Here is a 24,715-nt window from a genome sequence, read left to right as displayed (position 1 = left end):
CCTCAGTTCCATCACCTACACCCCAAGGTCTCCCTTTGGAGCCTATGGACCCTGAAGAAGATATTTCATAGATTTGGACTTCACCTGGAAGATGGAACTACTCCTAGTCCTGAAGATCAGGCCAAAGGCTGCAGAAGTTTTGAATGAACAACCCATAATTCCAGTAATTGGTAACCCACAAGTCTATTTCCGTGTGTGTTAATTCCTGGGAGCTGATCTTATTCAATACCATCCACATCCTAAAGTACTCAATCATCCTGGGTTAACTGTTTCTACACACACAACCCATTGATTGGCTTGAGACAGCTAAAATGATTCAAGGGTATAACAAGTCAGGACAGACTACTTGCCTACTACCCAAACACAGCTATTAGGGCCTGATTCAGAAATTGACATAAACCCGATGGTTTATGTACAATTTTGATGGTGGAGTGTCTGCGCATGACCCGCTGCGCGCATGAGGACACCTACCAGTGGTGGAAGTGGGGTGGGGCGTGGAGTCATGAAAGGAAATGGAGAAGGAACAGTCAGCGGGGTAGGAGGACAGCCAGCAGAGGGCAGTATCACACAGACTGAGGGAGTGTAGTATTTGCAGGAGAGGGTGGTCCACGGTTTCAAAAGCAGCAGAGAGTATGAGGAGAATAAGCAGAGAGTTGTGGCCCTTGGATTGGGCAGCAAGGAGGTCATTGCTGACTTATGCAATGATAATTCATGTTCTGCTGCCTAGTTGGGGTAAAGGGCTCCCTTCCTTTTCTTCTTCCATCCTTCTCACCCCAGCTGGTTTCTTGAGGTACCTCATCCAGGGTGTAAACTTTTATCAAATACAAAAAATATAAAAATAAAAGGTTAATATTGATGTTTTCACAATTTCGGAGGTCAGAATCTATTCTGTGAGTTTGACTACTGTGTACATGTCTTATTTCTTGCACAGATTGTCATTATAAGAGACTATCCCTCTATGAATATTACACATGCCTGTTTACTGGGTTCCAGTAAGGATGTCGACATTCAGCATGATAATAACATAATATCGACATGTTCTTTATGTTGACATGCCCAATACGTTGAAAGATAACAGGTCAACATCTATAATGTTGACACTGAAAGTCAACATGTGCAAAATGTCAACATTGTGAATGCTAACAGACACAATGGGCGGAATTCAATTCTTTTCATCCCCTATCGCGCCCGACGGAGCTATTCTATTCTTGCTCCTGTTGGGCGCGATCAGCTGCCAAGCGCTACATTTCAGCTCGCAGCCCCTGGGGGATGAGAGCTGAAATGTGCGAAAAGTGACATGTTTGGGCGCCCAAACATCACTTTTCACGATCGCGCCCAGCACTTTGGTCGGGGTTAGCCGTTTTACGCAGCTAAACCCGACCACTTTGGGTGCGATCAGCGTGAAACGCTGGCACAATTGAATAGCGGCCCGCGATCTCCGGTCACTTTAGACGGGAGATGCGGGCCGCGAAATCAATTGAATTCCGCCCAATATCAACACATGCACCTAGGGTATGGGTTAGGCTACAATTAGGGTTATGCTGCAGGTAGGCTGAGAGTTACTTTGAGGCTAAACTGTCAACATGTTAACTGTCGGCATACTGAATATGTCGTCATTCTGCATGTCGACATATACCACACGCCAGTTTACCATGTGTTTTGTTATAGCCCCTTTCCCCTTTTTTTGCATTGCTTATCCCTTTGAGTACTCAATAAACACACATATAAAAAAATTAGGGCAAAAAAATAGCAAACTTCAAGTCTGAAATTACTTTTTTTTTTTTCATTAATAGCAACTTCTACAATCATTAATGTTATTCACACATTGCAGTTCCCTCATAGATCACAGTGGATACACTGGGAATAAATAATAGAACTCCCTACTCTGTGACTGAAAATGCTTATCTAACTTGGAATATTAGGATCTTTTACAGCAGGTCTGCCCACTCCTACAAGAGGTTCATGCCCTGGCTTTTTTAAAATTGTATTAAAACAAAATAAATTAAATATTTGTGGCATGCACAGCATACTAATTATGGAACATTAATCACAAATAAATACATAAACACATCCATGTATTGAAGTACATATTGATAATGGCTTTTTGCTTTATATTTTGTACATCCGTGCGTACGAAAGAGCAAGGTCTGAGAAACCGACTGTCAGTGTCCGTAGACACAGAAATACAGACTGCTGGGTCTTTAGACATCACCATTGGTCGCACCATTGAAACTTGCACCAGCCCTATGGCAGGTGAAATTTCTACGTCCAAGTATGGCCCCCTATATGAATGGTTGAGCGTCTCTGTATGCAACCACCTCGGCAACGTGCCCGTGACGCTCCCATAACACGCCCATTAGATGGACCGTCTCTGTATGTCTGCTAAGCCACCTCCCTGTCACCACACAGGATCTCCAACTAAATTTTCAAGACATTTCTGAGACCAGGTGTCTCCCGTGTTCCTTAATCGCACGCTATCTGGACGCATACCTAGCGTGACTTATGCGGATGCGCTGAAGGAAAAAAAAAACCCTCCACTGTATCAGACATTGGTAGAATCAGGCTACCCATATTTACATGCACAATAGACCATCCTTTAAGAACGTTGAAAGGATCACTGAGGAGAAAGTGAAGGGACAGGATTAGATTCAATGTCACCTGTTAGAAACAGCAACAGGACAAACAGACATTTAAAGGACCAGTAGAGTCCAGACAGGGCGACTTAGGTGCCTATATAAATGCACTGAGGGTATTGATTAAACCAAAGTAGGAGATCTGCTGGAGACCATGGACGATGGAGACTTACTTTCCAAGCTATTTTCAACTAGCTGAGGTAGCTGGCGTTGCCCGGGTTGAAGACTGGACCCTGAAGTACACCTGAAGACTTTGTTTACATGGTCCTCGCCTATAACCCTATTCCATTGATCCTGAAAGGACCCCACTGATTGCTAACATGCCTGCAAACAGTGGCGTGACTAGTGATGGTGCAAGGGGTGCGGCTGCTATGGTGTCCTAGCTGCCTATGTGGTCCGCCGCTCCCCCTGCACCGTTACTCACACAGCTGATTACAATCAGAGCTCACGGATCAGCAGCCAATCATCAGTAGCGGCCCGATTGGCTTCCAGTCTGCAATCACCTATTGGCTCACAACCGGCGCCAGATTCAAATTGCGCTTGCGCTGTCTGTCCATGTCTGCCACTGCTCCACATGTAATTAACTGACAGCCCAGCACCAAATCCACACCTGCTGATTGCACATAGTGGGAGGTGAAAGGCTGCTGGAGACACGGGGAGGTGAGTTGCTGGGGGGAGGGGCATAATGTGTTAGGGGCATTACTGTGTGGCATAATGTGTAAGGGGTACGACTTGTGTGGAATGTGTTATATGGGGCACTACTACTTTGTGGCATAAGGTTATAAGGGGCATTACTGTTTGGTATAGAGTAAGGGGTATTAGAGTGTGGCATAATACATAAGGAGCACTACTACTGCATGGCATGTTTATAAGGGGTACTACTGTGTGGCATAACCTGAATGGGATCTGTGTAGAGGCAAGTGTTTTTTTTACCTCTGGGTAAGATCTTGCTATGTGGCCCCCAAAGTTCTAGTTACGCCCTTGCATACAAATTGACTAATACACAGTATATTGTCACTTTAAAAAGGACTAACTCTGGATTTAATATGAACTTGCATGAGTCATAAAGTTTGCTAACCTGTGAGATTAAAAGGATACATTTGTAGCTTTCACACAGGTTTTTGGCAGACTGGCAATTTCTACTGGAGACAGCCCCGGAACCTTTGTAATGTAAGAGTGTTCCCATTTTCAGGGATTGTGTAAGAGCTTTTTCAAACACAGTGGTTTTGTCCGAACAGAAAAAAAACAGCACGTCAGTCGTACTTGTCAGTGATTATTCACGGCTGTAACACGGCGACCATGCCATATACGGGTTCTCTGAAAGCAGGCATGTATTTCTCCGTTTGACTACAAAACCGTTTTACGGAAAAAAAACATGCCGTTTTTTTTTCTGCAAAAACCTAATCTTAATCAAACTACACCACCATGCCAAATTTGGTGGAGCTAGGTCCAAAACTCTGACTGTGCATAAAGGACAAACAGACAGACACGCTTTCTCGCTTATTACAGTATATAGAGAAGTTTATAGAGCGATCTGTATCATAGTACATTGAATTAGTCATCATGATGACAATGGACAAATATACTGCAATGAAGCAGTTGTCCAAATTTTTCCCAATCCAGCATGGTCTGTGCAGCAATGCAGGCTCTTTCAAAAGCTACTAAACTCATAAACCCCACTATACTCCTAACCGCTGAAGCCTCCAATTAGGCGTCAAAGCTAGTAGGGTGGCAAATTAATCTTAATTTAAAATTACAGTGAAGATTGTTTCTTGTGTAGTAGATCAATTTTTGGACAAATCTATTGAGATGGCAACCTAAAATCATTTGTGCAAGTTCGATAGGAGTCTGGCCTCCTACAATGTATAGGTAGTTACAGTTCCGCCTTGCCTTGAATGTGATTAAATTCTTCCACAGCTAGGGATTTCCCCAATCAAAGCTTTACCCCAGGTAATGGGTAACAGGAAACTGATCTCCTTGATTTATTCCAGACTCAAATCAAAGCACCTCCTTCAGAGGCTGATGTCTTTAAGGTTGAAATGGAAGGCCTTGGGTGGTCTTCCTGATGAGGACTGGAGCAGCTTATTGGTTGTATTAGGGATGTTACTTCTCGTTATCAACAAGTTCACCTTTATATAATGGAGAGTCTACCACTCAACCTTGAGTAGGGATCTCAGAAGTAACTTTGAATGCCTAAAACGTGGATCGCATAATAGTAACTGTTGGGATATGCTCTGGGGGTGCCCCGTTGTTTATAGATTTTGGGTAATGGTGAGGGATTGTGTGTGGACTACAGCACTTATGGTTCCACCTTTAAACTCCAAGATCTATCTTAAATTTTGGATATTAACAAAATTATCTACAAATATGTACATTGCCTGCCAATCTTAGCAAAAGTTATAATAGGAAGAAGCTTGCTTGTATACATAGAAAGCATATTAATAAAAAAGTGAATCTTGAATGACATCTGTATACGAGTAGAAATGTACTTCATAAGACAACAGTATTTTCCTTTTAATATCACTGCTTGACATTTGGGTTGACACACACCAAGAAGCAGGCTGCTACCTAATAAATGTACCCCTATATGGTTTCGGCCTTTACTCCTTCGTTGACTATAATAGATACCAATTGATGGTTACTACAGAATTCTTCATGTATTTGACATTTGATATGTGATCTCAACCTTCAGAATACTGCTGTTTAGACTCTTGTAATTTGAATGTAACTTGCATTGGTGATTTGTGATCTATACTTGCTATCTCTCATTGTGTATTTTTTTTTTGGTGTCTGTAGGTTCTTTTTTTTATTAAATAAATCAAATATAAAATTCCAGAAAAGCCACCTCACTCCTGTACCTCCCACAGTATACTGGAAATATCCATTCCAAGCTAGGACAACTACCTGACCTCTCCCGAAGAGAACACCAGTTGAATATGGGTGCTCAAAAGAGGTCCATGGGGAGCGATGCACTCCAACAGAACTACAGCGCCCAGGTCTCCCTTCGCAGCAGTAAACCGAAGTGGAGAGGATAACGCACAGTTGGCGCAGAGTCACACTGATTCTTGCGCGCACTGAGTTAATTGGGGATGCAATCAGGAAGCAGACGGTCGAAATGCTGACCGCCGGCTTCCCGACTTTCTAATCCCGGCAGGGGTCTAATGATAGGCGTCGAAAGCCCGACGGCTGGCATACCGGTCGAAGGTAAGCCAGGCGCGGACAGCCGCAGGGGGGGGTGTTTGTGGGTTAGGGACTTTCCCGGGGGGTTTACTTAGGGTTAGGCATCCCCCCGGGAGGGTTAGGTTTAGGCTAGGGGAAGGGGGGGTTGGGGTTATGCACCCCCCTAGAAATCTTAGGTTTAGGCTGTGGGGAAGGGGGTGGGGGTTAGGTTTAGGCACTTACAGGCGGGGGGGGGGTTAGCCACTTGGGGAGGTTAGGCACCCCTAAAGAAGGGTTGGGGGGGGGTTAGGTTAGTTAGTACTTACCTTTACAGCTGTCGGGAACTTCATAAGGCCGGTGGTATTCCATACCACTCCTGTTCAATGTATGGCCAATACAGTGCAATAATATATAACCTAGTGTAGTCCTCTGAGAGGACCTGACTGACTGAACTGGATTACCTCTAAGAACTATTAATTCTTTTCAGGATATTTCATCATCTGTAACAGACTTATAGTAAGCATCATACTTTTATTAGATGTCTTTGATTGTCTTATAAAAAGCATTGTATGCCATACTGTACATAGTGACAGAACATTTATTATTAGATGGTGATTGATATTAGTTATTTGTAAACCGCACGGACAGATGCTGCAGTAGATTAGTTTGAAGATTGTTGTTTTGTGAAACATTTACTCAGATTGCCTGTCATCTTTTTACACAAGTGAAACCAGATTATAATTGCTCTCAATCCCAGAGACTACTATTATTATACCGTTATTTATAAAGCACCAATTATATTACACAACTCTTTTGAAGAATATTTTTAAATCATTTACAGTACATAAGCTCGTCCCAGGGGAGCTTTGATGGTGTCCTGTCCAGAATAGAATTTATGACCCTGGCGCTATGATTTAGTACTAACCACTGTGCAACCATGCTGGCTTGACAATCTCAGATACGATTTATTCAGATTTGCTTCAAAACGACACGTCGTCCAATATATCGTCTAGTGTGTACCCGGCTTAAATTATCGTTGGAATATTTTTAGTGAGCGCATTATTTAGCTGTGTAGATATATTTTCTATTTATATACTTGTTTTCTATGTGTTAGGCGACATGTAACTTACATAGTCCCCTTCTGCAGCTCCAAGTGTGCGCAGTAATTTTCTATATGGTTTACTTAACCCTGTTTAAACAACCAGCTTGTTCAAAGGTTTTTTTCTTATTAACACCAGATTTACACAATAATGTGCCAAGGTTAACATTTCACTGTATGAAGACACTACATAGAAGGATATCTTACTCAACATAAATGTAGTGTCTCATTAATACTGAGATATCTAGGGCAAAATTTACTAAGCGTCGGTTTCTATTCTATTCTAAACCCCGGCGGTTTGGTGGCGGGTTCTATTCTATTCTAAACCCCGGGGGTTTGGTGGCGGTTTTGCAGCGGTCTCCACATAACGACAGCCAGGGGCTGGCTGGCAACTTTTAGCCTGGGGGGGCAAATGCATGCAGGCGGCCCTGGCAGAGGAGTAGCGTGTAGCTACAGTGCCCGAAGAACGTGCGTGCTACGGCGCCGCCCCCCCCCTCAAGTGTTTCAGGGAGGAGGCGGGTCCATATGGGATTAATGTAAGGTAAAAATAAAGATTAGGGGCAGCCCCCTGTCGTAGTGCCCATATGCAGTGCCCCCGTGTGCCACAGGAGATAACACCCTTATGCAGGCCTCCAGTAGTGCCCCCAGTAGTGATCCCCCCCTATGCAGTGCCCCTTGTGCCCCCAGTAGTGGTCTCCCCTGTTCAGTGCCCCTTGTGCCCCCAGTAGTAGGCCCCTTATATAGTGCCCCCAATAGTGGTACCCCCTATGCAGTGCCCCCAGTAGCAGTCCACCCCCCCATGCAGTGCCCCCAATAGTGGTAACCCTTATGCAATGTCCCTTAAATAGTGGCCCCAGGTGTAGTCTCCCCCCTATGCAGTACCCCCAGTATTGCCCTTTATATAGAGCCCCCAGCAGTGGTCCCTCGCAGTGCCCTCATTGGTAGTCCCCTCCCCCTATGTAGTGCCCCTAGTAGTAGTCCCCGCCCCCCTATGCAGTGCCCCTAGTAGTAGTAGTCCCCCCTTGTAGTTCCCCCAGTAGTAGTCCCCCCCTTGTAGTGCCCCCAGTAGTAGTAGTCCCCCCCCTTGTAGTGCCCCCATAGTAATCCACCCCCCTGGTAGTGCCCCCAGTAGTAATCCCCCCCTGGTAGTGCCACCATAGAAATCCCCCCCCTGGTAGTGCCCCCATAGTAATCCCCCCCTGGTAGTGCCCCCATAGTAACCCCCCCCTTGGTAGTGCCCCCATAGTAATCCCCCCACTTGGTAGTGCCCCCATAGTAGAGACTTGATAAAAAAAATAAAAAAAAAACACTTACCTGAAACCCCGCTCCTGGTCCCGACGCTTCCACCGGCTCCCCTGGCCGCTTTGCATTATGGGAGAGACGTCGTCATGACGACGTCTCTCCCATTACCCACTGCGGGAGCCGGAAGATGGCTCCCGCTAAGGAGCAGCAGCAGCCGCTGAGAGTCTGACAGACTCTCAGCGGCTGCTGATTACAGCAAACACACAGTTGCCGGCTCCGGCGGCTGTGTGTTTGTGCTGTGTAGCGCTAACCGGACTCCGCCCGGTCAGCGCTACACACGCGGTGCAGTCTGTGTCACAGTGACATAGACTGCACCGGCCCGAGCCCGCCACTGACGACAGCCCTGTTCTATTGTAAAATGACTGTGACTTGGCGGTGGTTTTGCTATCTGCAGATTTACTAAGGCCAAAACCGCTGCAAAACTGCCATCAAAACACATTTCAGAATAGAATAGGGCTGTCATTTAGAAACCGCTGCAAACCCGCCACCTAACCCCCGGGGTTTAGAACAGAATAGAACCTGCCAAACCGCCGGGGTTTAGAACAGAATAGAACCTGCCAAACCGCCGGGGTTTAGAATAGAATAGAAACTGCCGCTTAGTAAGTTTTGCCCCTAGTGTCTTAAATTAGAAGTTTAGATGTCAACCTCCATGATTACATACATGTGTATACTTGTCCATATAGCTTAATTTAATACAGTACATACTCTTAACAAAAAAAAAAAAAGTGTATAAAAGTGTAAAGACACATGGGGTCATATAAATCTTATTAAATTGAAAGTTTTAGTTAAAAGAATATGTTACCTTTCTGAAGTGGATTCTCTAATGCTGATGGACAGTGATGCACCTTTCAATTGCAGGCTGTGATTTTAATGTAAACACTTTTTGAAAAGTAGAGGTGGACACACTCAGGAACCATTTTATCCTGGTATAGATGTGACTAAAATGCAGTTTTGCATACATACTACTAGATTAATGACAAATGAGATTGCTTTTTGTACCACATGTGCGGAAATGTGTTGAGAACTGCAGCCATTAGTCAGTATAAAAGTCACCACCGCAGCACACTGATCAGCGCTCTCATATTCCTGGCAAGCTTCATTTTGTCCCCCCCATCAAATGCATTTTCTTCACATAAGGTAAAACACTGCTCTCTGGTGGTACTGCTATAGCCCACAGCTTCAGTCATATGTTCCAAATTCAACTTGATAAAATAAAACATTAAAAAGTAAACCTGTATCTGAAATCAAATATATGCCAGTGACAAGTCAGTGCTTAGACCACAAATGAATCACCATAAAGTAGAAACACAATAACCCATTAAATAATGAAAGTAGAGATCTACTGATGTGAGTAAGTCCCCTATGTTGGTGGCACAGAGGATAAATATCAAGGATTCCATTAAAGATAATTTGGTATCGAAAAGATCAGGATATTATGTTCACAAGAGTCTGGAATAAAACCCTTCAAAAGATTCATGTAAATCTGCCTACAGCATAGGTTCTCAAACTCGGTCCTCAGGACCCCAAACAGTGCATGTTTTCCAGATTTCCTCATAGAATCAATCACAAGTGAAATAATTAGCTCCACCTGTGAATCTTCTAAAATGTGTCAATAATGAATGCACCTAGCGTTCCCGCTAGGCTGTTTTAGCAGGGTGCGGCACCCTGCCCTCACAGCCTGCGGGTGCCATCCTCAACCACGGGTCGCAGTGTCCCGCGGGTGGGGAAATGTGCGGTGACCCGGTCACCGCCCGGCATCTATTCTCCCTGTCTGCAGCGCTTGGGGGCTGCCCGGCGTGTCCGTAAGTGCCGGGCACACCCCCAAGAGTGAGGAAAAGGGGACGAGTCTTAGACATGCCCCCTTTTCAATGGCCATACCCCCTTTTCGGGAGTGCGCTCGCACGGAAATGCCCTCTCTAGCTCCGACACCCTGCATGCTGCCGGAGCTAGAGTGAACACTATGCACCTGTGTTTCTGTGAACCACTGCTCTAGAGGTAGAAGGTACATTCTGCCTATTGTCCTGTCTTCCTGGTTCATATGTCCTTGAGTCTCTCAATTGCTGACGAGATGAGGGAGGCTTACAATTACTTGCATCTTTACTCTTATGGTGAACAGATTTTCTAAAAGAATTTCAGTAACATGGAATCCATCTTCTCTCCAAATAGAAATGTTATTTCAAACAGGAGGTTAGCCAAATTATTATTAGACTGGGCCTCAGCTGTGCATGGGCGTAACCCAGGGATGGACTGAGACTAAAAATAGGCCCTGGCATTTACAGCACACAGGCCCACCTCACTTCAGCATCTGGCATAAACTCCTCCCCTTACTATTCCCAACTCCTCCCACTTTTAAGTCTATGCTCTTACAAATATAATTAAAGCTGGAACTTCATTGGTGTAGGTCACACAAAGAAAAGGGAAGGCATTTTTCCAAATGACAAAGCCCTAGTTTAGGATTAGATAATGTTTACTGCAGGAATTTATTAGGGCAGGGGTGCTGAATACAGAGGAGGACACATCTGTGCAGAGCCGTAACTACACATTTTGGCACCACCATCCATAAGAGAAGCTGGGAGAGCAAAACAGGTGTGGACTCGCTGGGAAAGGGGCGTGATCACACAATAGTACCCCCAATTCAAATTATACCACACAGCAGTGCCCCTTCATCACATTACACGTCACAGTAGTGTCCCTTATTTACGTTATGTCACACAGTACTGCCCTTTATTCACATTACACCACAGTGGAGCTCATTCACATTATGCCACACAGTAGTACTCCTTATACACATTAAGCCAGAGTAGTAGTGCCCCTTCTAACACATTATGCCACACACAGTAATGCCCCTTCTAACACATGCCTCTTCTAACGCATTATGCCACACATTAATGCCCCTTCTAACACCCCACCCCCCCGGTGTCCCACCTGCATCCTCAGTCTGTCCTCCCCATTTGCCAGATCAGTAGGTGGCTAGGTACTGGACCGCCAGTGCAGACACAGCCATGACAGACAGTGCTGCTTTCATTCAAATATTTTGCCGGTCGCGAGCCAATTGAAGCTTGCGGACCGGCAGGCACTGCTGATTGGCTCGCGAGCAGATTAAGCGCCAGATTATAAGGAAGGCTGTGCTGTATTTCAAGGGCTGCGGCTGCATGCCCACTAAATTCATTCTGATCCGGGCCCCACCCCCCGTGGCGGTACTGGCCGGACCAGCCCATCTGTTCATCGGCCCTTCTGGCTTTTGCCAGAACAGACAGATGACCAGTCCGGCCCTGTAACCAGAGGTCTCCTTTGGCCACAATGGTGTCTAAAGAAGCTTCACACAGAAATTACATTTCTTTTTGTATAAAAATTGCCTATTTACCTTCCCCTGTCATAAATCCTTTGCACCTTATGTGCCAAGAAAACTCTGGTTTGCTCCTCATAAAGAGATCTTTGTGTGGATCTGAATTTTGGTTGCTTGAGTCATCCCCATAGATTTCTGTGGTGTATCTATGAGGAGTCCAGGCGGGTCCCGTGCTGCACATCCTGCATCCATTAAATAAGCTGTGGAGCAGAAGCCCCCTTTAAGTGCACCGGGCAGTGCCATCTTACCATAATGTATTCAGAACGATGGCGTCGGCACAGCAGACAGCAGGAACTTGAATATCATCGGAAACATGGCGATGTAGGGATTACGTGCAGGGGGGAACATTCGCAATGCTGCCAGCACAGGTATGGGGGCCCACTGCATAATGAAGAATAGGCTGGATATGGGCCCACCTCATCTATTAAAACACACAATATATTTATGTTTTCCAGCAAAAATGTCACATTATGCAAATTAAATTTATGAGGTGTTTCTCGAATTTCACCCAATTCTTTACTAACAGAGTATCCAAACATCCCTGCAGAATCCCTTTCTGAATGTGAACATCTATCTGCTATATCCATACTTGTAAGGATGTAGAAAGGGGATGTAGTTAATTTACCGGCGGCCGGGATGCCAGCCTTTGGAATCCGGACGTTAGAATCCCGACCAGTACTAAAAGATAGGAGTCTGTATTTCGACGCCTATATTTAGCCCGACAGGTTAGGGTTAGGCACCCTCGGGGAGACGTCCCCCCCCCCCCCCCCCCCCCCCGAGGGTTAGCTTTAGCGTGCAGGAAGGGTGGGTTGGATATAAGTACCCCCCGGGGGGAGGTTAGGGTTAGGCACCACTAAGGGAGGGTTAGAGGGTGGAGAGGGGTAAGGTTAGGGTACTTACCTCCCCTGTCGGCATCTTCTCCCTTTGGGCTTTTCGGGATATGAACAGATTCAGCCGCCAGGACTTCATACCCATTCCCTAGAAAGAACTCCATGTATAACGTAAATGTCATCTTTTGTGACAAGTGATTCCTTCTTCCATACAGGAAGTTATTTAAATTGTTCTGGGCCTTATTTCTCTAGCCTGGGAATTGCATGCATTACAAATTACTCTTTAATTTGAGCAGATAAAAATGTAAATCACGAGCTGCATATATATTAGTTTGTTTAGACTTGCTATAATACTTCCCAGTATGCTTGGTTTTACAAGGGTACTTAAGAGAAGCACACTTAATATGCTAACATCCCAGCTTTAGTGCCTATAAGAAAAACACACCTAACTCAGAAACTTACCTTGAGCAGGTGTTTTCCAGCTGTTTGTGATCAGGCTCCATGCTGCTTCCAGACCCATTTCCCCTATGAGTGTGCATAGAGAACAGACATACCGCCGTGACAGAGACCGCTCAGCTTTTCCGGTTACTTTTAACCTGCCCTGCACATCCAATAAGACGCAGTACATAAGCAAATTACAGGTCTTCCATTTGAGATGTGCTATTTTAAATGTACCAGATAAAAAAAAAAAACCTGCTACTTGACTACCTAAAACACACAAAGGAATTGAGGGAGGGGGCTGCATTATAGCATTCAGGAGCGTGTTTATATACCTGTCTCTACCAGTATTTTAGGGAACAAATTAGCAAATTGGCTCTGAATTATCATGAGATTAGAGTCACATGCACTTCACCCCATAACTAAAATCATTATTTTGACACCCATTACATCCCATTGTAGTTTGTCAATTAATTACAGGCAAAGTATTAAGTAATAATTATAATATGGATTTGTGTTTTACCTTTCTATTTTGTTTTTCTTTTGGAGGAGACAGGGGTTGCATGTGAATCCCCCCTCCCCATCCCAAACAAACAGAAGTTAAGATACCTGGTAGAAAAAAAAATGACTTCATTTACAACTATTCCATAGCCCAAAAGAAAAGCAGCGAGTACAAAACAGTCACATTGCAAAAACAAAAGTTTTGGAACACAGCTTATACCGTTTATTAAAGGGACATGATACAGCACGACTGAGATAACAAACAAGTCTCAGAATTGACATAAATGCTAAACAGCCAAAGTGGAATAAAGAAAATGCGTCAACCAGGGAGTACTCAGATCTTCTGTCACTGTGTTTCCTGGAAAAACACTGAAACTTCTACCTTTAAACAGACCACAAAAAGTTGTTCCACACTTAATATTTATAAACATCTTTCAGAATTAGAACTGAATCAAAAAGGTTGTTGCGGAATACGAACGCCATTTATTTTAAAAGGCATTAGGGTTATTTGAACAAAGCCTAACAGTGCAAATGTCAAGACCCATAATGATCAATCAGCAATAAAGGGAATGGAATAATAATTTAGGATATTGGAATATACCCTGTCAGGTTAAGTATTTTTACCACATTTTTCCACTTAACTTCTCTTCACATCTTCTTTGGGACTGATACTATAGGTTCGGTCTACAGTCACTATGTCGATAGTGACTATGTCGATGCCGGAATGTAGTCCCCGTCATATCAACACGGTTAACACGCTACTTAGAGCATTTTTACAGTATCGGAATTATAAGCATAATGTTTAAGGTTATAATAGCAATATGGTTAAAATGCTCTAAGCAGCATTTTAACTATGTCTACACGATGGTGCCTGCATTCCGGCATCGATGTAGTCACTGTCAATAAAGTAAAGCATCACTTTATTTTAAATATTTTGTTTAATTTTTAATGAATATGATTTTAAACTCTGTTAGAGGAGGGGGTGCCTGGCGGAGAGTCCATAGGGACCTTAATGTTGGAACATCCCCACCCGAGGCTGCAGCTGCATCCTAGTGAGACAGACAGTGGACGATACCTAGAGATAAGGGACACACACACAACGTGTAATCTAGGTGGGCAGCATAGTCCGGAGTCCCAATACTGTTGCACTCCTTTACAGTTCCCCCGCTCACATCCGTTGGGGTACCCCTCTCATATAAAACCACCGATATCTATCAAGACTTAATATATATATTATTTATTAGTATTATTATTATTTTTGAACTATTACCTGCAATTAAGGATTTTTGTCTGGGCTTCTTAAGGTCAAACTAAGAGACTCATAACCATAGTAACTTTAATTTCAGAGGTGTGGCATGCCACACCCTAAAATACCAACCAGGGCATTGCTATATTACCTGTTTTTTATACACGAGAAATTATGTGGAGTGTTTTATTTTATGGTTTATGTTATTTTCTTTTTTAATTTCTTACTGTTCTTGTGTCTGTGGGTAAAAAACATTTGGATTTTTTCCTATGCTATTCCTAGTTAGGCATAGTTTATTATTCTTTTAGTATTTGTTTACTTTTGTTCTTTTTGTGACAACTTTAAAGTGAAAGTAAAAGAATATATATAACCAAATTTTGTTTCCATCACTTACAACTTATTAAGAGATTAGCTGCTTTCCTTACAAGCAGAATTTGTAATTAACCATTTCTGTTGTATACCTTAGGGACTGGGTTACCCTATACATACAAATTTGCTGCCATAACAATTGAATTATTGGTGGGCGCAAGACATCTAACATTTTGTTTTATTGCTTATGCTAGCTGAAGGGAGCATACCCCCAACAATGCTTTTTATGCGCCCTCTTTTACAATTCAGCATCTATGAGCTGGGGCTTTCCCTGAAGGACATATATATAGCCTAATATATATTTCTTATTTTCTTTCAAAGATTATGGAATATAACCAGGGAAAGAAATGTAAGTATTCAAATAGTTATAAACCAGTGTTGGCCAAAACCAGCCCTCACACACCCGCCTCATGTTTTCAGGATTTCTTTAATCATGCACATGTAACAGTCTACATGGCTGGGTCATTAATTCTACTACCTAACTTGACAGAAAGGAATCCTGACAACATGAGCTGTTGGGGAATATGAGGACCGGATTTGGGAACCAAGCTAATAAACTAAGAACAAGTGTAATCAGAATACTAAGAATTATTAATCTACGGCATGTTATGCACTAAAAGTAGCTGACTGCGGGTCTGGCACATTTTGAACTTTGTATTTAACTATCCAACGAAGAAGATCCGTAAAACTATATAAATGTAACAAATAGAAGTTGAATGGTCTGACGTTCACATGTATCCGGTGACAACATGTAAAATGAAAGGAGAACGCACCTGAATAGGGTTTGCCACAATTTTTTCTGTATGTGGTCCATTCTCATGTAAGCTTAACAGAAGCCTGGGACATGATTTACCCACTCAAACTTCCAAGGTACTGTATACTGTAAGTCAATGTGGTCAGTATTGTCTTCCTACAGATGTGTCCTCAATACACTATTGCTGCAGTATTGCCAAACAGCCCTTCTTGGTGCCACAGGACCTGTGCGACTCCGTTTGCAATAAGCATATTTTCAACTCGAATGTGCTTCTTAGTCGCAACGCAACAAAACCGCTTCACGAGACTGCACTGATTAATTTCATATGTGACGCTTGTATGTCTGTGTACGACTGAGTTTGAATCTGTATACAGATGCAGGTTCCGTTGTATAAGTTCAGACTCAGTAGCACACAGATATACAAGTGTCACATATCATATTAATCAGTCCGGTCTCAAGAACTGGTTTTGTCATTTCGTGCTGCGGCTAACATGCATATTCAAGTCTAATAGACACTACACAGCTTGGCGCAGCTCACTCGCCCCGCATGGCGCACTGAGGCTAGGTGTATGAGGACACATCTGTAAATAACCTGCATGCACTGTGGTAAATGTATTGGATAAGTGCATTAGAATAGATCCGAAGATGCCTTAAAGTGTTAGAATAGGCTTCTTAGCTTACCTGCTCTCATTATAGTAGGGATGCTCACCAAAAGAGCACAATAATACATAGACATGGTGCATAGTGCAATCCTTAGTCTGAAACTTTATAACATACACTCTATTATCCTTATAAAGCATATATAACAGCAGTACATTAACTTTTCTTGTGTTTTTGCCACAAACACAAAAGGAGTAACCAGGTGTTTTGATCACTGGTATTCCTTAGGCTCGCTCACCGTCAAAGCACTGTCTAGGAGGCCGAATTCTTATCTCTATTGTAAGCCAAGACACAATTCTGCAGAGCCAGTAAAGAATCAGAATATTTAGAGTTGTTCCTCTTGACAGCAAGACATTAGCATCTGACATTAGCATCACTGCTGCATGGCTGTGGATGACCGTGGAGCAAACATACGAAGGCAAATCTCCCTCTGCTGATCCATGTAATCTTTGTAACAGCTGGAGGAAAGGAAAGATAAAAGGTGAGAGCAGGACACCACAACTGAAAGTGCAACATTCATAGAGCCAAGCTGCAGAATGAAGCAGGGAAAAAATAAATGTTGGTGCTCACAGTTAAATAGAATTCTCGGAGTCCATTTGGGGGAACATGGCTACCATGGGTTGTGCTGAGAGTGCAGGAGCTGGGCACTTAAAGGGTCAACTTTCTTGATTGTAGCTCCCCTTTTCGCCCAACTCCTATCTTCCCAATTCACAACATGCAAAGCCCCCAAAAATAGGGTGAGCAAAATGGACAGCGAACTCTACACGAGGCAACAGAACTGAACAATGAGAATAAGAATGAGAGCACAGTGTTCCCCACATGGGCCAAGAGAATGGCTTTAGTGGTGAGTATCAGCAATTCTCTTATCCTTCTTCCAACCTGGAGATCACGGCTACCATGGGGACATTCTAAAGTTGCCACTAGAGACGAGTACGTCCAGGCACAGCTGAACACAAACTATGATCTCAGTCTTGGGCATTATAAAACAAAAAACTGAAAACCAGTAATTACGGTAAATCTGTTAACAGAGGACCAGGTGGCTGCCTGACAGTTGTGCAGGTGAGGCACCCCAATGCCTCATTACTGATGGGGTCACGCACCGATCTGTTAAGAGTGAAAACTCTGGACCCCAAATAGTTCATGTTTTCCAGGTCTCCTCACAGAATCACAAATTAAATAATTACATCCACCTGTGGATATTTTAAAATATGTCAGTGAGTAATGAGTACACCTGCTGGGTGACCTGGAAAAACGTGAACTGTTTGGGGTCCTGAGGACAGTTTGAGAACTATGTACCATTGGAACCAGTAGCATGTAAATAGAAAATGGGCAATGGAAGCTGGATGTGGAACACAATGAAACCCGGTGCCAAATGTATTTTGGCAAGATAATTGGTGTGACAGACTGCTGCTTCAGATTATTAAAATTATGTATATATACATAATAGACATTATATTATAATAAATATATATATATATATATATATATCACAATCATAACACTATATGCTGTGATATAATCTCAGCAGCAAGGTTTAAATATCCAAGCAACAAGGAAAGAATGTATTCATGCAAAAACTCACTGATAATTCAGTTTCTTTGAGATACTCCATACAGAGTTTAGACAGGAAGTTTTTTAAAAAGGGACTGTCCACCTTGTGTAAATATTCCAGCTTCTCCTCATTTTTTTCTTTTTAGTGTGTCCCCTTACTCTGTTCCAATTAAGGGGGGTAATCTACAAGCTGCCATGGAGTATCTCAAAGAAACTGAGTTATCGGGGAGTATAACCCATTGTTTTATTTCTTCTTCGCTTCTTCATGGCAGCCATTACCCTGGAATGTACCAAAGCAGAATACATGGAGGGATAATATCCAGTCAAGAATTCAAGGTATTTACTTGTACAAGGGCAATTTATTTATTTAACTGCCCCTTGAAGAACATGACTTCCAAAAGTGGGCGTCCGCATCATTTAAAGCATAGTGATTCATGAATGTATGTATATGAGGACCAAGCTGCTGCTGCACAGATGTCCTTTACGGACACCTGGGCCTTCCTAGCCCATGAGGTTGACACTGTCCTAGTTGAGTGTGCCTTAAGGACGTCTGGTACCTTACGTCCTTCCTTCTTATAAATTAAGACAATTCTCTAATCTATCTTGCAATGGCTTGCTTAGTTGGTGCGCAACCTTTCTTTATTCCTGCTGGAAGAACAAGCATGTGCTCCGGTTTCATTCACTCTGAATAGGAAGATACACTAGAGCTTGTAAGAGCAATATCTATGTAATTTATTTTCCGTCTCATCTTTAGGTTGAAGGAAGAAAGATGGTAGTGTAATCTCCTGACTCAGGTGGAATGAAGATTTGTTCTCAGCACGACTCTGTCTAGCATGGTATTAAAGAAAGGCTTGGGTACAGGATGTCGGAGCTCAAATACCAACGCCTGCATCCTGACATGGTTAGGATACAGACACCTGTCAGTAAGTATCCTAACCCTACCCCTACCCCTCCCCACCGCCTAAACCTAACCCTCCCCACTGCAGCCTAAACCTAACCCCCTCCTCTAGTGCCTAACCCTAATTATCCCTTTAACCCCACTACATACCGTCGGGATACCGGCTGGATTCCGACTGGTGCCGGCATTCTGAGCACCGGCAACCCGACCGCCGTGATGTTAACTACATCCCATCAAGAAAGGCTCCTGCTTTTCTGATAGAACATTTTTTTTGCTTGGTACATGGAGTGCAGATAGGGAATTCAAGTGATTCCCTGCCCATGCCATACTTGTTACTTTGCTTAATAGAGAATGGCTTTTGATACACCCTGAAGATTAAAGGGGGCCACCACTGCCAATTTGTCTGAAAACACTTTCAGATGAACTGCTCCCAAGTGGTCCTGAAAACTACTTCTTTGTTTCCATACAGTTTTCAGTTCTTGCTGGTTTGAAGAGGGGTCCAACATCCTTGTACTACATGCTGTACAGATATTCCCCCCAATCTAATGAGCTTGCATCGGTTGTTAATATTCGGTACTGTGATTGTGATAGCAAAGTTGACCAGTTTTCCAATTTTACGCTTTTCCACCAAGTTAGATACATATTTGTGGATTGTTTCAGTCTTCTCCGACTGTACTTTAATATATTCCATTGTAGCTTTCCAGTTCACCATCTCGATCATGGAACTATGTCAATTGTTGAGGGCATCATACCCAAGAGATGAAGCCCTGTGCATAGTGGGATGCTGTCACAGGCTCACATAAACGTAGTAAGTCCTGGATCTTTTTGCAGCTCTCTTACGAGTATCTATGCCTAGAAACCGGATCTGCTGTACCGTTATTAGCTGGCTCTTGTCCAAATTTAGAATACAGCCATGGAGCTGGAGAAACTCTATTGTCTAGTCTAGTCTGTCTTGTACTATTCGCTCCAACTTCCCAGAGACCAGTAGATCGTCCAGGTATGGCCAGGCCGATACTTCTGCTTTCTTATGGTGGGTACACACTATACAGATATATCTGCAGATCGAGTGATCTGCAGATATATCTGCAGATGATGGTTGTTCGTACACACTGAACAACCATCATCTGTGTCTCCCCGGCTGCCAGGGGGCGTGTCCTGGTGGGCCCGTCCTGTCCCCCTCCTCGCAGCTGCCGCTGTGTGTGTACGGGCGGTCGGCACACCTGCCGATGGATAGATAGGTCTGCAGACATATCTGTCCATCGGCTGTGCAGCACAGTCAATACAATATGTAGGTGAACGCCGACGATCACCGACATATCGCAGGTACAATTGATCGGCCAATGTATCTGTCAGTGTGTACCCAGCTATAGATGAGCCAGAGGGTTACAAGAACCTTTGTGAATGTCCTTGGTGAGGTTGCCAAATCAAACGAGTCAAAATAACTGCAAAGTGTTTGCTTAGGACACAGAAACGCGGATAACTGTCCCAAATTTGTCCATTCTACCTTGTACCCTTGGGATATCACCTCCAGTACCCATCTGTCTCAAACAAAATATTCCCTTGTTTTGGTGAAGCTCAGAAGCCCGCTCCCCACTGGGAATGTTGCGAGGTACCCATTGTAGTCATTGATGCTTTGGGTTGAATCTTTAATAGGTCAGTGTAAGGACTCTTGTCATTCCTGAGGAATATATTCTATTGTACTGCCAACCTGCTCTATAACTTCTGGCCTTCCTAAACAGTTGCTTGGGAGACAGCACTGATACCTGGTCCGCTTATCTTGTGGCAGTATTTTAGACCTACACCTCCCCTTCCCCGTAATTTTGTACCAAGTCAAGTTACATCGAAGAAGTAATGAACCCTCATATGGTAAAGTTGCTAATCTATTCTTGGAGTGCACATCTGCAGACCAAGAGCATAACGATAATGCTTTTCTTGCCACTATAATAGCATAGACCTTGCCAAGATTGTGACTACATCACATAATATTCCACAGCTTTTTGTATTATTTCCAAATTCCTTAACAAATACAGTTTTGAAATGCTTTGCTCTAAGTGTGCATAGATGGACTACACAGCCATAAAGCCCTGGAAAAGGAAGCCATAGTCATACCACATTTTAAAGAGACCACTGTCTAAAAAAGCAATAACTTAAAATATATTTTCAACCTCTCATCCATTGAGTCTTTAAGTGAAGCTCCATTCTCTAGAGGAATGGTTGTTCTAGACCAAAAAAAAAAAAAAAGGGGAACCTTTTTTCTGCCGAGGACCATTTTGATATATAGAACATTATTCGCGACCCTGGTGCAAGCCGCGACCCCTCCCGTGTGACATCACACGGGGGTGGGGCCACAATCCTCCTCAGGATGCTCCGGGGAGCTGTAAGGCCAGCGGTGTGACCGTCTGAAGCATCCTAAGGACACTCCAGGCGGCACTGCTGCATAGATTCTGGCTGCAGTGTGCCATTCTAGGCACCCTGCTGGCCAGATGAGGCTAGCAGAAAAAAGCTCTGAGGGACAGACCAAATGATTCTGAGGGCCTTATACCGCCCTCGGGCAGGAGGTTCCCCATCCCTGTTCTAGACATTCACTCTACAACTGCAGCATCCACCCTGGGTATTGCACACCTATTAAGGAACTGCTTATCTTTACAGGACACATGTCTTCAATTCTAACATGACTGCCTTGCCACTTATCCAAATTCTGCTCCTCAATTACAATTTAATTCATAACCTTGTGTACAAGAAAGACTGCCTCTTTTTCACCTATTCTCAAATAGTAGGTCCTGCTCATCATTAGGTTTTGAAACTTCTTTGTAGTTCATAGACTTATAAATGTTTTTTTAACAGTCTCCACAAGTTCAATATTAACACTCGTATCCTTACAAATTCCTGATTCTTCTTCCAAATGTGCACCATACTCATAATCAAGGCTGGTCTGAGACCTGGACTTTTAGACCCCTATAAGAGCTACGAATTCCTTCTTTGGAGGCAAATATGCTGACTCCTGCACACAATCATCACAGAATACCATATCGAGTCCCAGTAAAAGATTTATTACAGCACATCTGTTTATATAAAGTGGATCTTCTTTAGGACTCACTATTGCTGGAGGCACACTGCAGATTTAATGAATGCCAGCACTTAATATCCTTACTAATCTAAATAGACATATTTAAGCACTCATCTAATGAGGACTTACTCCAGTACCAGCCATTGGGAGAAGACGCCTTGTCCCATCCTGACTGTATCCCTAGAAAGGAGTCACAGGCAACACCACAATGCTCAGTACAAACAGATGGCCAAGGGCACTTTGTTTCCAGTGCGTGGTGCCATTTTAAGGTCCTTTGGCATCTGCAGGCTGCCCCACAAGGCATCGTGGTCTGGCCAACATGCGGCTAAACAATGTACGGCTAAACAATGTACTCGGCTCATCGCCGCTGGACTTTACATGGGGACTGTTTGCTGTTCAGACTCCGGTTCCCTGCTGAATGGCCACCAAGTAAATCCAGGTTTCTGGCCACAGGGCCATCTGCCAGGCCACTGAGTTTGCAAACCTCCCGACCACAGACTCTACTGGCCACAGAACCTGACTGGCCAAGACACTTCCCAACATGCTGAACTCACTGCGCACCAAGGGTCTGGGTACTAGACCTTAGAGAGAGATGGACCTATGTCCTAAAAAAAAGAGATGGACCTATGTCCTAAAAAAAAAAAAGAGATGGACCTATGTCCTAAAAAAAAAAAAAAGAGATGGACCTATGTCCTAAAAAAAGAGATGGACCTATGTCCTAAAAAAAAAAGAGATGGACCCATGTCCTAAAAAAAAAAGAGATGGACCTATGTCCTTAAAAAAAAAAAAGATGGACCTATGTCCTAAAAAAAGAGATGGACCTATGTCCTAAAAAAAAAAGAGATGGATCCATGTCCTAAAAAAAAAAAAGAGATGGACCTATGTCCTAAAAAAAGAGATGGACCCATGTCCTAAAAAAAAGAGATGGACCTATGTCCTAAAAAAAAAAAAAAGAGATGGACCTATGTCCTAAAAAAAAAAAAGAGATGGACCTATGTCCTAAAAAAAAAAAAGAGATGGACCTATGTCCTAAAAAAAGAGATGGACCTATGTCCTAAAAAAAAGAGATGGACCCATGTCCTAGAAAAAAAAAAAGAGATGGACCTATGTCCTAAAAAAAAAAAAAAGAGATGGACCTATGTCCTAAAAAAAGAGATGGACCTATGTCCTAAAAAAAAAAAAAAGAAAAAAAAAAAAAAAAAAAGAGATGGATCCCTCTCTTTTAGTACATAGATCCATCTCTTTTAGTAAAGTGAGTTAGGAGCTGATTGGTTGGTACTTTATCTCCATCTACTTTATCTCTCTGCAAGGCTTAGTAAATAGACCCCTAAGTCTCTAATCACTCTGAGAAGGATATCTCTGTGATGACACCCCTGTCACAGACAGCGGCTCCAGGAGGCACACCGGTGGGCACAAAAAATAATAAACTTCCCTACCTTAGTCTTACTAGGAGTCAGAGAAAAACGTAAAGGGGGGAGAGGAGAAGCTGGGATATATATACCAGGTGGGCGGTGCTGGTCTAAACCTAGGAGAATGGGGTACTAACCCATAGTAATGGCTGCTATGGAGGAGGGAAGAAGAAATACAATTTTATTTGTGTTATGCAGATAATCAGTTGTTAATTACAGACTAGTTTTCCAAGCAAGCAAAAGGATATTAGTATATATAAGTCCAGTTTTGCCAATGTTTCGGTGTAAGAAGAGCTTTGCAAACCAATATATGTTAGAGGCAGATAGTAAGTTGGATTCCAACAATCAAATAGTACATTTGGTATGAAAACAGCAGAAATGTAGTTTTAAAGCCACTAATGGAATGTTCAGATATACAATAATCTGCCAGTAGAAGTGTTCCCTAGTACTCACTTAATGGAAGTCCATTACCTCTCTGCAGCTTGTGTATCCTATGTTACAGCTGAGGAGAGGATTTGTTACAGTAAGCAATTGCTGTACCTCCGCAAACCACCCCAATGAGCATCTGTTGGTGGTAACAAATGCAGTGCCTAGTCCAGTCAGACCTAACTAATGTGTTTCCCATCCTTGGTGAGAGTATCAGTGGCTTCCTCAACATGTGGAACGCCCCTGGAGGAATTACTGAAACCTTGTAATTAGGGGCAACTGAAGGGGACTAAGCACAGACCACTGGGAAATGAACTTCAAGTAACTGTCCAATGATTTCTAAAGAAAGAACAGGAACATGAAGGCTGATTTTGCAGGGATGGGAAGATGTGTAAGCGAATCTTTGGCATAGTGGAGGAACTTAAAAGGAGTGCAGGAGAGGTGGGAAAATTTAAAAAGTGCAATATTAAAGGCAACAGACCTTTGTATCAAAAGGGTTAGGAAAACCACAAGGAAAAGGAAGCCAGTGTGGTTTGAGAAAGAGGTAGCAAGTATTGTGAATGCAAAAAGATGGCCTTTAGGAAATACAAGCAGACACAAAATAATTAAGACAAAGAGGTGTATCTTGTAAAACAGGAGGCGGCTAAGAAAGTAATTAGACGTGCAAAGGCAAAAGCTGAGGAGAAAATGGCAGTCAGTGGGTAAAGGGGGCAAAACCTTTTTTTTTTAAGTATATAAGCGAAAGGAGAAAAACAAAAGGTGGAATAAAAAGACTAAAGACAGAAAGAGGGAGTCTTGTTGAGGGAGACAATGTAATAGCTGATCATCTTAATAATTATTTTGTTCAGTATTTACTACTGAGAGAGAGGGCAAGGGGCCACAGTTAAATTGCAAGTGTGATCAGAAAAATGAGGTAGGAACAAGCACATTTACAGAGGAGAAGATCCTAACAGAACTCTCAAAACTGAAAGTGGATAAATCAATGGGGCCTGATGGGATACATCCAAGGATACTAATTGAGTTTAAA

The 24,715-nt window shown here is 43.1% G+C and overlaps 1 protein-coding gene across 1 annotated transcript in view; it reads right to left on the bottom strand.

The window, feature by feature from the left end:
• Positions 1 to 16,634: 16,634 nt before the first annotated feature.
• The window catches only part of FKBP6 (FKBP prolyl isomerase family member 6 (inactive)), a 94,557-nt gene continuing 86,476 nt past the window's right edge, over positions 16,635 to 24,715 (bottom strand). Inside the window, exon 8 of the mRNA XM_088453968.1 lies at positions 16,635 to 16,795. Within this exon, the coding sequence (XP_088310094.1) occupies positions 16,711 to 16,795 (85 nt within the window). The 3' untranslated portion in view covers positions 16,635 to 16,710. The remainder of the gene's footprint in view (positions 16,796 to 24,715) is intronic.

This window comes from Taudactylus pleione, unplaced genomic scaffold (genome assembly GCF_031769625.1).
Source record: "Taudactylus pleione unplaced genomic scaffold, aTauple2 ptg000040l, whole genome shotgun sequence".
Lineage (NCBI taxonomy): Eukaryota > Metazoa > Chordata > Amphibia > Anura > Myobatrachidae > Taudactylus > Taudactylus pleione.
The sequence above is the reverse complement of the archived record's forward strand: the minus strand, read 5'-3'. Positions and strand labels throughout refer to the sequence as shown.